Genomic DNA, 16,390 nt, shown 5'->3' on the forward strand with positions numbered 1-16,390 from the left:
ACTTTGACTGTACAAATCCAGGGATAAACAAGTCCTGCAAGCTAGAAATTCAAAATCCGCAGGGAAATAGTTCAGTAAACAAATAGGTTCTATTCGTGTTGAGTTTGAAACAGCAGGAAATAGTAACTAAGCATGGAGCTTTCATACCAACCTCAGCTATGGCCAGTTTGCCATTCCCTACTGCAATCTCTCTGAGCTGTGCACACTTTCCTGCATTCTAGTACAGCCTATTCTTCCCTCTTCTGCTGCTTCTCCAAGCCCATGGGAGAATCTCCCTTCTCTTTGCTTTCTCAATGGGCTGCACATTCTCACCTTGAGGTGAGTGGAAATGTCAGCTGGAATGTGGGTTTGGAAAAAAAAAATCTTGATGCTTGTCCAAACCTACTCATGTTTATATTGGAGCCTGTGAGTGACATCAGAGCAGGGAAGAGTATAAACACCAGCAGGACCTTACTCCGAGACTTTTAAAACTGCAAACACATTGCTGCCTCCAAAGTGCCTGGGGACTGATGTGCTGGAGTGCCAGAGAGTAAGGCAGCATGAGAAGCCAACTGGAAAAGCAGCTTCTCTTCTTCTCTCTTCTCTGCATCCTTTCCAAGGTAAGGAAGCTGGGGGCTTTATTCTTAGTCAAGGAAACTTTTGGTTCTTACTTACAAAGCAACCTGTAACCAATAGAAACCAGCTATGTAACTGCAACAATTCAAAGATCTTACCATGTTTATTTGTATACACGCTGCAGAATGTATCATATTCATGCAACCCCTTGCAGGTAGAGGCAGGGGGTTCATGACTATCAGGAAATGCTGAATTAAGTAGTAATGATTTAAAATTAATGAGCCAAATGGATCTCTAGTGTAATTCCACTAAAGGCAAAGGAATGACAACAAAGGTAAATTTGGACCTGTATGCATGACCCATCTTCATTATTAATTGTGTCCAAGGCTCTGGCATGCATACCTGCTACCTGCAGACAATTGTAGTAATGGTTTATAGACCTACTTCTCCAGATTCATTGTCCTGCACTGAAGCCTCTAGGGACAGCGAGCCAAGCAGCCGGCACTGCTTTTTCAGGATTACTCAGTGATTGTCCAGTTTTCACTCCCAAGATGCAGTGAAGCACATGTACAGCTGATGCCTCCTACAGGATTTTGGTTGCTCTAAAACTTTTTTCCCTGGATCTGAAGTGCTGTGTGAAACAATTCCCTTTACAAAGAGCAAGACATTTTAAAACTTTTGAATTTTTCAGTTGCAATTTTTTTTAAATGATGCTTCAGTTCCTTAAGTTGTACACATCACAAGCAATGAGATCATTGCAATGTGATGCCTGTTTGAATTTTAACCTGCATACATGTGGCCTATAATCATTAGGACAAATTGTCATCTAAGGACAAGCTAACTACAAAGGAACAGAGGAAAACAGGATTAATGGAACCAGATCAGATCAATCGTCTGGATAATTTTTCCCCAATAGTGGCCCATAGTAGATATTTCATAGGCAGATGAAAAGCCATTATAAAGATACATCTGGCCAAAGCTGTACATGAAGAAAAAAAATTCTTCCTGACCCTTGTAGCTCTCAGTTTATTTCCTGAAGAATGATGATTGATAGCCCTTGTTATTTCATCCTAGCCAGTGTAACTGTAGCTATTGTACCTATGCTTATTCCTGTAAATCCCACTACACTTTTTGTCTCAGTAATAGCATAATTCAATAATAAAAGTGTATTAAAGAGGGGATTGTGCTAGTTATCTTGGATACATTTGACTCTCGTGCCTGCCACTGAAGTTACCACAGGGAGATAAAGGATCATCATGTGAGTTGCACTGATGCCGATGAGGAAAATAAACAGCAGCACCAAGATCCATTCTGTCCAGGTATAGGTTGCGGAATGGGAGTGTGTTGCTATGAGACATGCTGCTAATAAAAGAGGGAAAAGAAGATGGGAATTAATATGAACATTCCAGTGGAATCCACGGATTGCTCCCCTCATTGTCAGTCTCAGCAGAGAAGCCAAGGTCTGAATCAGCATGGAGACTGAACTCTGCTCTGGCTTCATTTAGTAGGCAAGAATGCATGGCACATTGGTAGGGGCAGTGTGCGTTCATAGGAAATTTACTCTGCTGCTGTTCATGTTGTACAGAAGGGCTATCAATCCAGCATCTTTCACCAGCACTGAATTCACTTGAAAAATACAATGGAAAGCTACTGATATTTTTTCTGTGATAACATATCAATATTCACAGCCCGATTTGTAAACAGGGCCCTTCCTGTGTCTGCAAAATATATTTGCACACAGGTAATTGTGCATGCAGAGTGGATAATCAATATTTATATCTTTCTACCTACCTAAACTCCTGCAGGTCACTGCACTGCAAATCAGCTGATTGTCCATGCAAACAGGCATTTGTGCACAAACTTTCCAAAGCAATTATCCATTCGATCTGAGCAGCTCTATTTTCCAAGCGCAACTAAGCTCCCATTGTTTGAAAATTTCAGCCAAGTGTGCCACTTGCACAACTGGCCAAATTGGTGCAGAGGCCGCAGCAGCTGGGGCTCAGAGTATCACTAAGGCCACACTATGGGCCAAAGCGAGAAGTAGTGACACTCATTTGATTAAACAAGCCTCATTTTGGGTACCCATAGACTATGGGAAGATGTCCCACTGCTCTGATACGATGTCATGCCTGTAGGCAATGTACTACTGTTGCAATGTACTACTGTGTTCAATAACTCACAGTTTAACTGCTCCACAAAATTACACAAAAGTACAGACTGGCACAGCCTATTAACAATGTAACACACTTAGGAGCTATTGTCTAATACCTGCATCATTTTTTGCACCACCACACTGTGCCGGTGTATATAATTGCTGTTGAGCCAAGTCCCGAGGCTGTGATTCAGTTTCTATTCAGTCCTTACCGCCTGTTCTCAGGCTAAACTCCCGTTAAAGTACCAAAATGGTAACAATACTTAATGCTTACCTAGTACTTTACAAAGTATTGGAACTCTTTATTTCCTCCAATACCTGAGTCTCCCTCTCTCTCCCCCTAACCTTAATGACTAAGCTTTGCAGGGAGGCCTGGGGAAAGTCACATAACGGCTTTGTGCCTCAGTTTCCCCTTTGGTAAAATGAGGTTGATAACACTGACCTGCCCTGGAACTGGGGTTTGAGTTAATGATTTTTTACAAAGTACTGTGTAAAAAATCATTAACTCAAACCCCAGTTCCAGGGCAGGTCAGTGTTATCAACCTCATTTTACCAAAGGGGAAACTGAGGCACAAAGCCGTTATGTGACTTTCCCCAGGCCTCCCTGCAAAGCTTAGTCATTAAGGTTAGGGGGAGAGAGAGGGAGACTCAGGTATTGGAGGAAATAAAGAGTTCCAATTGGTCTTACTGGTCTTCCAGTAAGACCAATTCTCATTGGTTTGTTAAATCAAAACTGGACCAGTACATAGGGTGCCCCCCGCAATTCATTCTGAGTAACTTCTAATCTAGGGCTTAATCTGGTGTGGTGCTGAACATGCTTGATTCTCATTGGTTTCTGTGGGGGCTGAAGAGGCTCAGAATCTTGTGGTATCAAGCCCTAGAGGAACAGTTGTTTTCAGATCTATCTTGAAGTCTCTCTGTGGAATGCAGAGTCTCCTGAGTCATGCTGGGAACAAAACCCTGACCCCCATGAAACTAAACCCCCAGCAAGCCTGAGGCGAACTCAGTGGCGGACACTGAAAGGCTGCAGCATCAAGCTGAGGAAAAACCCTTTGTGAGCACTTCTGGTTTTGCCTCTGCAGGTCTGTACTCAGCTCTGCCGGACACCATGCTACTGCCCCTGGATCCCACCCCGCTGCCCTCCCGGCGCCCCTCTGGTTCTGGATGGATGTGGCTGCTGCAGGATCTGCGCACGACGGCTGGGAGAGCCCTGCAATTACCTCAATGTGTGTGATCCGAGCCAGGGCCTCATCTGTGATTACAGTGATGACCACCTGGGGAGAGGAGGAACCTGCAACTGTGAGCACATCCCTCTTACTCTTTTCATTAAGGCCTGGCTGACACCGGGAGAATGGCTCCCGCAAGCCCCAGCCTGTTCAGCTAACCCCATCCTAAAACTGTTGGGAGCTGCAGCCAGACCGGGCAGCCTGACCCGCTCTCAGAGGAGTGGTTAATAAAAAGTGGTTCTGGATGCCTGGTGTCTGCTCTGTGCTGTGGCTCAAACCAGTTTGTAAGATGGTTTTGCTGACCTGGTTTCAAAGTCGGTTAGAATTTTGACGGAAATGTCGCCAGTATCAACTAACCCACAGAGCTAGCAAAGAAAACAACTGAGCTGAAATGTATCTGGAACATGCTTATATGGAACCCCAGACCCGACATTTAATCCCCCAACCAGGTCTGTTAAACAAAGGCTCTGACCTCAGCGCAGGTAACAGACACAGAACATGGACTGAGTTTTATGCCACGTCATCAACTTCTGTTCTCTCTGGAGTTCTCATGTTAGCTGGCAGGAGCGTAAACAAACTCAAATACACTCCTTGAGTTTCTGTCCTCCTCAGAGAGCTCAGATCAGCTGACAGGGATGTGAGCTGAACAAACATCAAACCTTCCCCTGGTTAGAAGAGCTAATGGGCAATGAATCACTTCCTTCAGGGGGTTCCCAAGAAATGGTAGTTGCTGCTAGTTTGGAGGACCTACCTGTCTTTTTTAGGTATTTCTGGGAATCTGGGATGCTCAATACCATAGTACCTAAGCTCCCATACCACTGGGCTCTGTGCTGTGCTAGCGGGTGGTGTGGCTATCGCAGTCCTAAAACTTTGCAGACATGAAGGACATTTGCAAAGTAAAGAGTCAGTGTTCTCTTGCAGGCTGATGAACCTCTTCTCTGAGCAATTCACAAGGAAGTAGGCGAGAAGGTTGGGAAGGAGGATGGGACCCCTATGGAGGAGAAGCAATAGTCTCTATTGAGAAGCTCTTCTCTCTCCCTCTTTCTGTCTGTCACTCTCTCTCACACACACACAGACACACTGTTCAGTCACTCTCTCAGTGGCCTGATACTCTTCAGTCCAGTTCAATCTTAGTTTATCCCTTCAGGACTCTCTCAGGCAAGAACACAGCTTCCTACGATCCCACAGAGGGTACATCTCTGCCAGGGTACATTTCTCCTGCCGATGACACACCAGACAGCAGGCAGTGAGAATAGGGTCCCATCGTATATCTGCTCCCCTTCTGTCTTCTCAAATGAGACCTTCAAAGCACATGGGCTATGGAACCACGTGGCTGCTGCTCCTCAAAAGTACTTTCCATCCAGGGGAAGCTGGCACAGCCAGCACCACGTTCAAAGCCTAGTTTACACTACACTACAAATTTAGGTCAATGTAAGCTGCCTTACATTGGCCTAACTCTGTAAGTGTCTACCCTAAAATGTCGCTCTCACCGATGTAACTCGCCCACGACACCAACTTACTAACTCCTCCCCTGTGAGAGGTGTAGCACTTAGGTCAATGTAGTTAGGTTGACACACTGTCAGTGTAACACTGTGTTGCTTACATCAACTGTCGCGGCCTTCAGAAGCCGTCCCACAATGCCTCACACTGACAGTTAAAGGGGCACAAGTGCTCCTGGTGAGGACACATACCACCAACACAAGGAGTGAAGTGTGGACATGCAAAAGCGATTCAATTATTGCAGTGGTTGTACATCGATGTAACTTAGGCCAACTTAATTTTGTACTGTAGACTTGCCCCAAGAGGAAGTCTTTGGGGTTCTGACTCCACCCAGGACAGGGAGGCAGCAGCCTGAGAGCTTTACATTCAGTGTGTCGATCATATTGCGAGTGACTCCCACTCAAGAAAAACGCAGCAAGACTCCTGTTGTCTTGCTCCAGTGAGGAATCCCCTACAAGAGCTGCTGCCTGTGGCCCATGAGGGTCCAGGTTCCAGGCTCAGCAGAGGAAATGGGCTGGATGCACACAGAATGAGCTCAGCCCCTGATGAGGGATCCTGGTGAGCTGTCCCAGTGGCTGACTGCTACCACCTGGTAGCTGAGACTACTGAGAAGGCTGGACTTGGAGTGTCCTCGTGGAATGTGCTACACACTGACGGTTATTATTTATTTATTAGTTAGTGCTGGTCCAATGATTCATCATGAATAAATTCTCTGACACATTTTGGCATTTGTCTCAGAATTAAGCACACGTCATTGTTTTCATTCTCTCACCAGCTCTGCAGAGGGACAAATCATATTCTTTAAATAATTAATCCAGGAATTCTTCGCACTAAAAGATTTATTTGAAAATAAATTATGTCACTATTAGACCAGCTCTATTCTTATTTAACATTTGTACCCGGTGCCATAGGCATGCCTGGTGGACCACAGAGAGCATTCAGCTACTTCTCTTTGTCCAGGCACTTACACTGTGATCACCACCCCCTGAGCCAGGAGAAAAACTCAATAGCTGGTATGAGGAGCTCAGCAGATAGACACTGTAGCTTATCATAGCCCCGGCAAAGCCAACCACCTGGCTAATCTGATCAGTTACCTCCTTCACCTGGCCACTCTGGGCCAGATGCAAAGCCCTTTGGAGTTAATGGAAAGACACTCTGGTTTCAATGGGCTTTGGCCCAGGCCCTAAGTTGAGCCCACAAATGACCGATTCCCCTTTGTAATTATTGTATGTTTGCCCTCAGTGGCACCTGAGTCCTTCTCTCTGGGTTTGATTGGTCGCTCTGCTGAGCTCCTCATACCAGGTTGGGTTACTCTGGATGTTGGTTGCAGTTGAGGAGGAAGACGACAGCTGCGAGGTGAATGGAAAGGTCTATCGAGACGGTGAGGTGTTCCAGCCCAGCTGTAAGATCCGGTGCCGCTGCTCAGATGGAGGCTTCACCTGTGTACCCCTCTGCAGCGAGGATGTCCGCCTTCCCACTCCAGACTGTCCCCATCCGAGGCGTGTGGAGGTCCCAGGGAAGTGCTGTCAGGAATGGATCTGTGAGAGGCAAGACAGTCACTTCCTTCAGGATGCCAAGCCAGGTAAAGTCCTAGGTAAAGTAGCAGCCCTGGAAGGTACGTTCATCACTGAAAGGGTTAAACCAAATGGAATCTGTTCTTGCAATTGGGTTCCTTACATTGTGTAACCTGCAACAGTGAACAACTAAGCGACTACCTAAAAATGCCTTATCTTTGTTCTGGAGGGAGCCCTCTAAGGGTGAGATGACAGATCAGTCTACATGGCCCATTCACTCATCAACTTCTGGACATCAAAAGGAGAAACCCCACCCCCAATTCCTTTCACAGACAGCAGGCACTCTTTGGTCATTACCAGCCTGGGCTGGATTCGTACCACTGGCCAAGAGAAAAGTACATTTGTGTGTGGCTTAAAAGTTTCTTTCCATACCTCTTCCTTGTCCAGTGCTTAGGCCGGCTGCGGCTGCATCAGCAAGCTTATCCTACTTCTGTGAAGAATGGAGCACAGAGTGGAGTGCCTGCTCTGCAACCTGTGGCATGGGGATTTCGACAAGGGTGTCAAACCAGAATCGGTACTGCAGGCTCGAAACTCACCAACGTTTGTGCATGCTCAGACCCTGCCAGGCTCTCCCAGGAACATCTAATACAGTAAGTGTTGGCTTCAGCCAGTAAAACACTGCTAGCAGGTCTGTAGTTGGCAGCAGATTTTATAGAACAAGGAAATTCCAACCACCACACTGACGTAAGGACCACGGTAACTCTCTTAGCCGCCTGTGTACACACACACACCACTCACCAGCTAGCTGTGTGCCAGGTTGAGCTTCTCAGAAAGGCTTTCTCCTTTTTGCAGGCACAAACTGCAGCTAGAAAATCCAAACCTGAGACTAAATGGAGTGGTGCAAACTTGAGTTTTTGCCCCACTATCTATGAGACTCCAAGAGCAGTGATGGGTCCAACATGACCCAGCGACTGCTAATGGAATTGGCAAAGCCTGGACATACCCTCTGACAGAAGGTGCATTCACAACTCCCCCGGTCCCCTGATGTTTTCCCCTTACTATCAGTGTCATCTACATCAAATCGGGACTGAGCCAAAGCCAGTTTGATCCCAGGAATAACAGGTTTTTATTAAACTATGAACCCCTTAAAGAATGTCTGTGACGTTCACTTGGCAGTTTGAAGTGTCAAACTAATGTGGCATTGTGGGCCTTCCCTTCTTTATCGGGCACCTTTTAACACCGCTTGTGTGTAGCATTAGCTGTCACCATCCTACAGGGTAAGTTACCTTCACACTAAGGACTGGTCTACCCGATGATTTTTGTACTGGTCTAACTAAATCAGTTGGGGGTGGGGTGACTTTTTTTTTTCTTTTTTACCAATATACAGTAAACTGCTGTTTATCCAAAATCCTATTAGCCAAACCTCTGAATTATCTGAATTCCTTCCTTGTCCCCCAGCATGACCTACATCAGTGGCTCTCAACCTTTCCAGAGTACTGGACCCCTTTCAGGAGGCTGATTTGTCTCACGTATCCCCAGGTTTCACCTCATTTAAAAACTACTTGCTTACCAAATCAGACATAAAAATACAAATGTGTCCCAGCCACGATTGCTGAAAAATTGCTGACTTCCTCATTTTTACCATATAATTATAAAATAAATCAAGTGGAATATAAATATTGTACTTACATTTGTGTATGGTATATAGAGCCGTATAAACAAGTCATTGTCTGTATGAAATTTTAGTTTGTTCGTACTTCGCTAGAGCTTTTTATGTATGTTGTAAAACTAGGCAAATATCTAGATGAGCTGATGTGCCCCCTGGAAGACCTCCGCGGACCCCCAGTGGTACACGTACCCCAGGTTGAGAACCACTGACGTACATGCCCTCTGCACGGTGGGGAACAAGGAAGGGATCTGGATAATGCGGAGGTTTGGATAATACACCAGAGACCTCCTGGCCAGGACTGTGATGAGGAAGAGGAGCACAAGCCCCTGGCCCCACGGGAGGCTGCCCTGCTGTTGAATGGCTCCTGTGGCAGCGCAGGGAGCCCTCCCCTCATGGCCCTACTCATTCCCTCCTGTGCCAGCAGGACTGCAGAGGGCACCCTGTGCTGCTGCGGGGCTGGTGGTGCCCGATACCTGCAGGCGCAAGGGAGGCTGCAGTCCTGGTGGGGCAGGGTACAGGCCTGGCTGGGTGTCTCTGCTCTGCCTCCCCAGGACCATAGCCTCCCTCTGCCCCCAGGGATCACAGGGAGCCCTCTGCAGTCCTGCAGCCCTGGGAATGAGTAGGGCAGAGCAGAAACCCCTCCCCCCCCGCAGAACAGGACAGTAAGGAGGAGGAGGAGCTACCGGCTGCTGCAGAGGCCTTCTTGCTGCTGAATGGCTCCTCCTCTGTGAATTAGCCGAACTCCCGATTATCTGAATAAAATCCATGTCCTCCATGCTATTCGTATAATCAGGAGTATAGTATAGTTCTACTGCTGCAACCCCGATATCAATATAAAGATGCCTTACAGCCAAAGAACATATTCCCCTTCCTGAATGGGCGTGGCTATCCCAGTATATATAGCACCTTTATAGTGATATAGGTGCATCCACACTGGGGGAGCAGTATAGCTAAAGCAGTACAACTTTTGTGTTTAGAAAAGCCCTTACATAGACTTAATGGTGTATAACCCTCCCCCTCCACCCCGGTTGACTTCTCTTTACATTGTGTGGGCCAGATTTCCAAAAGGGCTCTCTCCCTTTGTGGGAGGAATTTGCACCCCCACTTCTATGTGTGCAATTGCATTGCAAACACAAATCAAGTAGTTAGAGGGGCAAATGCTCAGACTGGTGCCTGCATTTCATTTGGTGGGTATAGAAAGAAAAGGCAGACAACAGCCTGGAGCAAATGTAAGTCTATCTGCCTGTGTTAAATGGAGTTAGTTCTGACACACATATGGCGGGGATGGTGAAGCCTGACTCTAGGCATAGTTACTAACCAGTATCAATGGGCCAGAGGGCAGGTGCCATCCCAGACATCATCTGCCTTTGAAGAAAATAGTATTCCAACTCCCGGACTGATTGCAGGGTAAGAAACTCAGGTAATCTGTGGTGGCACTGAAGTTGCCTTAAAGCACAGCAGTCATGTCCGGTTAGAATGCCATGAGAGATTCCTCTTTCGCTGCGCAGGTCATTCGCATTCAGGTTTGAGAGACATGTCACTGTTAGTGACACTAGAGAAACAATTCTAAGATGCTTTAGTCTCCGGGTTGGCTGCACAGTGTCAGTGGGTAAGAGAAAAGTTACGCTGTCTGCTCTGTCTTTCCAGAGGGCAAGAAGAGGTCGTTTGTAGCCCCTCCCACACCGTTCAGATTTTGGAGTCAAGACTTCATCCCAGCAGCCAGATTGACCCAAGCCCAGGTCGCTATGGTTGCAGCAGAAACGGGTGTTCTACCCCCAATTAAGCTAGGAAAGAACTGACTGACTGCAGCTGCAAAGGAGGATGAAGAATCTGGAACAAGATCCCTGCCCCCTTGCTCGTGCCCATTACGGTTTCTCTAGACAATGTGGGGAAATCCTGCCACGTGTATTTTAAACTGTGCCGTGGCAACGTAAGCTTATTGCCAGCTTGTGACCACTGTCGTAGTACGTCCCTTGCAAACGATGCTGTGTGGGTACAGTCACTCATGGGATCATGCATGATCTCCTCTGCGGGAGAGTCATTATAATGCCCCGGCAGGCCAGGCTGTCGCTGCTTTTCCAAGTAGGTTTTTATCATTCAGAATTAAGCAATGGGGTTATTCTGGTGTTAGCTATGCACGTGGAGTCTGGGGCTGTCACTCTCAGGCAGGTTCTGGCTACCCCCTGCGTGAGGCGATCTCTTAGGAGTGCCGGGATCCCCCAGGAAATGCTCAAATGGAGCAGTCACTGCAGTAGGGGAGGCAAGGAGGGTACAGTAAGGCTGGCTCCTCAGATACAAATGTGCTCGGCGCTCCAGGTTGGCTCCAAGGCTCACTGAAGTCGATGGACAGACTCCCATTGATGTCAGTGGGCTTTGGATCAGGCCCTGAGAGTGCTGTAGAGTGCAATTCCCTGTACATGGATTTAAAAGCATTATTAAAGGTTAGCGGATCTCAGCCTCTCCTCTGTCTGTATTAGGGTCCCATATGGAACGCCCGGCTATCAGCATTGCCCATGGGGATGTCTGGCTCGGATATCCCGGATGCGTGCTCTAAAGCAGTGAATACCTTCCCACAGCAGCACTGGTGCTTCAGGCCTTTGCAATTGACACTCCAGGATCCCCTCTCCATCTTGGGATGAGTCTCTGTGCTGGGCCAGCCTTCCGTTCAGTTGTGTATCTTCCACAGAGCTCTGGCCGCTCACCACTGTGAGACAGGAGTATGAAGCAGGCCAAGCTCCCTGGGGGTTAGAGTAGAGACAGTCAAATGGAAGCGATCATTACCTGCTGGTAGAGTATGACTCGGAGTCCCTTAACTTGGCACAGTTTCCCAGAAAAAGTTTGGGAACCTCTATATTAAAGTATGAATAAAAAACCAAAAAGTTAGAACAAGTAATGGGTATGGCCACCCCAAATCCTTCTACTTCTCCAGATGCAGCCTGCAAGGAGGGGAATGCTTCTTTCCAAGTTCTGGGGATGATTTCTTGATATATTTCTTACTGGCCAGATTTTCAAAGGCCCAGTATGCCTGCAGCCAACTCCTAATATGTGTATACATTAAGGTTTGTGCACACACAAGTGAGGGGTGCATCAAAAATGCTGCTCCTTCACCCAAATGTCACACATACTGCTCTGCTTTGTTTTAATTTGCCAGCTAATGTCAAGACATTGACTGTCTCAAACAGAAAAAACACTGTAGGGAACAATTCTGTACTGACCTTCAGGGAAAGGACTAGATGGCACCTAATACCATAAGTTCTTATCTCTGATTTGTACAGTTCTATTATTCACATACAGTCAGCTCATTATATCCAGCTATCACCACAAATAAACAGCACATATTCAAACAGCACATCAGAACAGGAGTCTTCCTTATGATAGTTTTAATTCACCTTCCCTTCTCTGAAAATACTTCCCTCTGAAAGTAACAATGAAGCTCCTATCCAGCAGAAAGCATCCTCTTTAACATCACTGCATTCCGTCTACAATACCAGTGGCTTGGCATGTCTTTCAAGCAGGCAAACAAGGAATTCACACACTGGTGATCCCATTCCGAATCTCCGGATGTGCCACCTAATATCCAAGCACAAAAACCTAAAGTCCATGGCCAAAACAAAGGCAGCAAAACAGCAAATGGACCGCAAAGCTGGGAAAGGGCCATCTTCAAATACAGAGGGGCTGTTCCAGCAGGAGCAGCCGAGGAAAGTTATTCTGCAGGCAGCCCGAGCTTTATTTTCTCACAGTGATAAACTTTTAGGGTTATTCAAAACTGAAGTTTAAATGCCCTCTAATGGCCTCTATTTAAATCTGCAGAGGCAACACACTTCCTCATCCTGTGGACAAATGTGAACTGCAACTAGAACGGAGCTGTGTTTTAGATTATGAATCCAGACAAGATCTGGCAATTTCAGTTTTGTATTTGTGAATTTGAAAATAAAAATGTGCTCATCTAGCTGTATAGATTGTATTAGTGCATCTCTTAAAGGGAGTAGGCCCTGTTCTGACCTCACACTAGTTTTACACTGGCGAATCTTCACTAACATCAGTGGAATTTTACCTGATTTACACTAGGGTAAATGAGATCAGAATCAGGCCCAAACAGCTTGGGTATGTCTGCAGTTCAGGAAGGTTAAATTTGGATAAGAGAAACACAGGCAAAATAAAAACATTTAAAATTTCATAACATTTTGTCAGCTGTTTGCAGCCTCTCAACGTTTCTTAAACACTGTTAAATCTTTTGATTACATTGGTTTCTATTTTAATTTGATGTATTTCTGTACACATGCATATGTACCAGCTGGGGTGTACATGGATGAATAGTATTATTATTTGTATTACTGTGGCACTTAGGAGTCCCAGCCAGGACCCCATTGAGCTAGGCACTGGACAAACACAGAACAAAAAGACGGTGATGTGTGCATGTATCTGTATATGTTGTACCTGTTGGGCTGTGGTTACATCTTTAGGAATGCGCATGTATGCTTGAGTTGTTTGTATATGCATTAGTTTGTGCCTCTGTACATGAGGATGCGTACCACTTGGGCATGGGGGGCGGGGTGTAGATGATTTAAATTACAGTATCATCTCACTCTCCCTCACTGTGTCAAGTTAACATTAATACACATTACTTTAACCACTCTTCATCTTCCTGAGAAATTATGGGCTGAATTCTCCGCCCTTAACTCAGCACTTACTCAAGCTAAATCCCCACTGACTCCCTGACTCCAGGATCTGGACCGATATTTTTCCACATTTTGGGCTGCATTCCCTAAATGTCATCATCATCTGATCCCCCTCCCTATCTCTCTCTCTCTCTCACACACACACACACACACACACCACCAAAATACACACCTGGGAGTGCAGAAACAAAAGTCTGAACAACAGATGGTACTTGGCTCTCCTGCAGACAGAGCACAGATGCCAAAGGTGAAACTGACCTGTGGTTGGCTGAGAAGTGTGCAATGCTCACTGAACAATATGCATAATCCTAGTCAGACTCTTCGTTAACCAGCAGAGTACAGTGCATTTAAAGCCATGGAGTAAAGCTCTTTGGAATGCTTTCTTTAAACACCATTATTATGTATATATGAAATGTAAGTACTCTTTGTTCATTAAGGTGACCCCTTTTGATAAAATATGCTGACAATTTTTCTCTATGTCCCTGTATATAGATAACTGGTGAAAAAAATGTCTTTCAGTCATCTGTACAGAAAAATGGAGCATAGCTCAGGCTACACATGCAATAAGAACTTATAACTAATTCTCTTTGGTACCTTTATTAAATACTTATCAAATGTTGCTCAAATTCATCTCATGCACTGATAAAAAAAAGTCCATGGCTCACAGTTTTTGCAGCAAACCTGAAATTCTTATCTCAGCTACAACTGACAATACACTTCTTTGCTATCCTTTATTTTTTCTGCAAAATGCCATTTCTCACTGATTAACTAAGCAGGAAACATCTAAATAATAAATGAATACATGCAAATGAACTGGAAGGATTGTTCTTTCCATAGACTGTAGTGTAACCAACGCTTACAATTTAATTGCGAGGTTCACAATATTTGGTGTTTTTAAGAAAGCCCCTTGCTCACTGGACACATGATTAGGTGAGACTCTCAGGTCTCATTTTTTAAAGAAGAATAAGTTTCTAGTCCTCATGGTTGTGGAGAAAAGCATGACAAGGTCACCCTTAATGCTCAAAGCCAGAAGGCAAATCAAAACTATAATATTGTTTTTTAAAAATTCCCTGATTTTTGTGCCAGTCTCAGAATGGGGCCTGGCTTATGATTTTTGAACAGTTGGGGTTGTTCACAGCATCCTAGAAGGGGGAAGCCAAACCAAACTAAGAAAAAGTCCCCTTTAAGAATACATCCAAACCAACCCAGCTACCAGAGTCCCTAGTTCTCTTATTGTTTTGGGACTGAAGTAGGCTTTCTCCCTTTCCTTTGGGTGCTGGGTCAAGTGAGGAGCCACTTAACCCTCTTCATAAGGCCCTTAGCTCAGAGCCACCAAACCTACAGTCAGAGAAACAAAGTATCTAGGAGCCAGGCTTATGACCTGACTGTCTACACCCTCTAATAACAACCATACCCCTCTCCCACTCAGCTTCCTTTTCCTGTTTATATAGGCCAGCCCCCAGGGTGGGGGAAAGGTGCTCCTTGATTGCACCCATGCTATGCTGGCTGTAAGCTTCAGACCGTTCCTTAAAGAGGTAGCACACCCTGCCACAGTTTGGCAGTACTTGGAATGGGCTGGCACTGACATGCTCATTACAGCTGAGGATTTGCAGTCACCTTCTTTAATACCTTGAGCTGGTGAGTAAATGGCCTTGAACCTATTACCTGAACAGTCTGGGATTGCACCAAATTTGCTAACATTAGTAATAAACATATTATTCATAAAAGCAATGAGATGAGGATGGTGATATTCCTGATATCACACCTTTCTACCTGTCACCTGTAACTGTAAGGTACCCTAAGGCAGTGGGTTTCAGACTTTTTTTCTGGCGACCCAGTTGAAGAAAATTGTTAATGCCCACAACCCAACGGAGCTGGGGAGGAGGGGCTTGGGGTGTGGGAGGGGCCCAGGGCTGGGCAGAGGGCTGCGGGGCGGGGCATGGAATGAGTGGTTCAGGGTGTGGAAGGGGGCTCTGGACTGGGGCAGGGGGTTGGGGTGTGGGAGGGGGTCAGGGTGCAGGCTCTGCGGTGGGGACAGGGATGAGGGGTTTGGGGTGCAGGAGGGGGCTCTGGGTTTGGGGGGGCCTCAGGGCTGGGGTAGAGGGTTGGAGTGCGGGAGGAGGTCAGGGTCCTGGGCTGGGGGTGCAGGCTCTGGGATGGGGCTGGGGATGAAGGGTTTGGGGTGCAGGAAAGGGCTCAGAGCTGGGACAAGGGATTGGGGCGTGGGGTTGGGGCACGGGCTTACCTCGGGCGGCTCCCGGTCAGCGGCGCAGCAGGGGTGCTAAGGGAGGCTTCCTGCCTGTACTGGCACTGCGCTGCGCCCCAGAAGTGGGCAGCAGCAGGTCCGGCTCCTAGGCGGAGGGGCGCAAACGGCTCCACGCAGCTCTCGCCTACAGGCACCAACCCCCGCAGCTCCCATTGGCTGATGGAGTGCGGAGCAGGTGCTTGGGGTGGGGGCAGCATGTGGAGCCCCGTGGCCCCCCCACCTAGGAGCCGGACCTGCTGGCCGCTTCCGAGGTGCAGCATGGTGTCAGAGAAGGTAGAAATTAGCCTGCCTTAGCCAAGCAGCACCACCAATGGGACTTTTAACAGCCCGGTCCACGGTGCTGACCAGAGCCACCGCGACCCAGTGCCTTCCATTCCGCGACCCAGTACTGCAGTTTGAAAACCACAACCCTAAGGATCACTACCTGAAACTCCTAGTGGTGAAGGAAGGCAGGAGAGACTGTGTAGGACAGAGGGTGGTTTTTCCTGAAGAATGAGTAACTTCTGGTTAATACCCTCCTGTCTGCATTGTTCCAGGATTCTATGTCAAAGTCCCAGACATCTGTACCTCTACTATCAGGCAAACTTTGGCCCACAATAATGGAAAGAATAAATTTTATTTATCTGGTAACCACTTCACATTCCCTCCTATCAAAAGTAAGCCATAGAAACTTTGTTGGGGGTTGCTCCTAGCAACTAGACTTTATCATATAGTCATTTAATAATCCATTTCCTCCTGCAGAATCATTTCAGCTCTGCAAAACATCTGTTGTCTCTCTGAATCCAACATAGATGCCTATAATTAGTTCCACTTTGGCAAACTCTCTTAT

The 16,390-nt window shown here is 46.6% G+C and overlaps 1 protein-coding gene and 1 long non-coding RNA gene across 2 annotated transcripts; one reads left to right on the forward strand and one right to left on the reverse strand.

Moving 5' to 3' along the window:
• The first annotated feature begins 463 nt into the window (after positions 1–463).
• On the forward strand, positions 464–11,198 carry CCN5 (cellular communication network factor 5). The gene is made up of 5 exons (XM_044985116.1): positions 464–599; positions 3,790–4,006; positions 6,764–7,015; positions 7,395–7,597; positions 10,264–11,198. The coding sequence occupies exons 1-5, from the start codon at positions 540–542 to the stop codon at positions 10,285–10,287; spliced, it is 756 nt and encodes a 251-aa protein (XP_044841051.1). The 5' UTR covers positions 464–539; the 3' UTR covers positions 10,288–11,198.
• On the reverse strand, positions 6,233–11,315 carry LOC123347932. Its single transcript, XR_006573115.1, has 3 exons — positions 11,183–11,315; positions 7,380–7,479; positions 6,233–6,971 (listed from the first exon to the last, which is right to left on the reverse strand). It is a non-coding gene; the product is annotated as an uncharacterized LOC123347932 (long non-coding RNA).
• Positions 11,316–16,390: the final 5,075 nt, after the last annotated feature.

The sequence above is a fragment of the Mauremys mutica genome, chromosome 13, assembly GCF_020497125.1.
Source record: "Mauremys mutica isolate MM-2020 ecotype Southern chromosome 13, ASM2049712v1, whole genome shotgun sequence".
Lineage (NCBI taxonomy): Eukaryota > Metazoa > Chordata > Testudines > Geoemydidae > Mauremys > Mauremys mutica.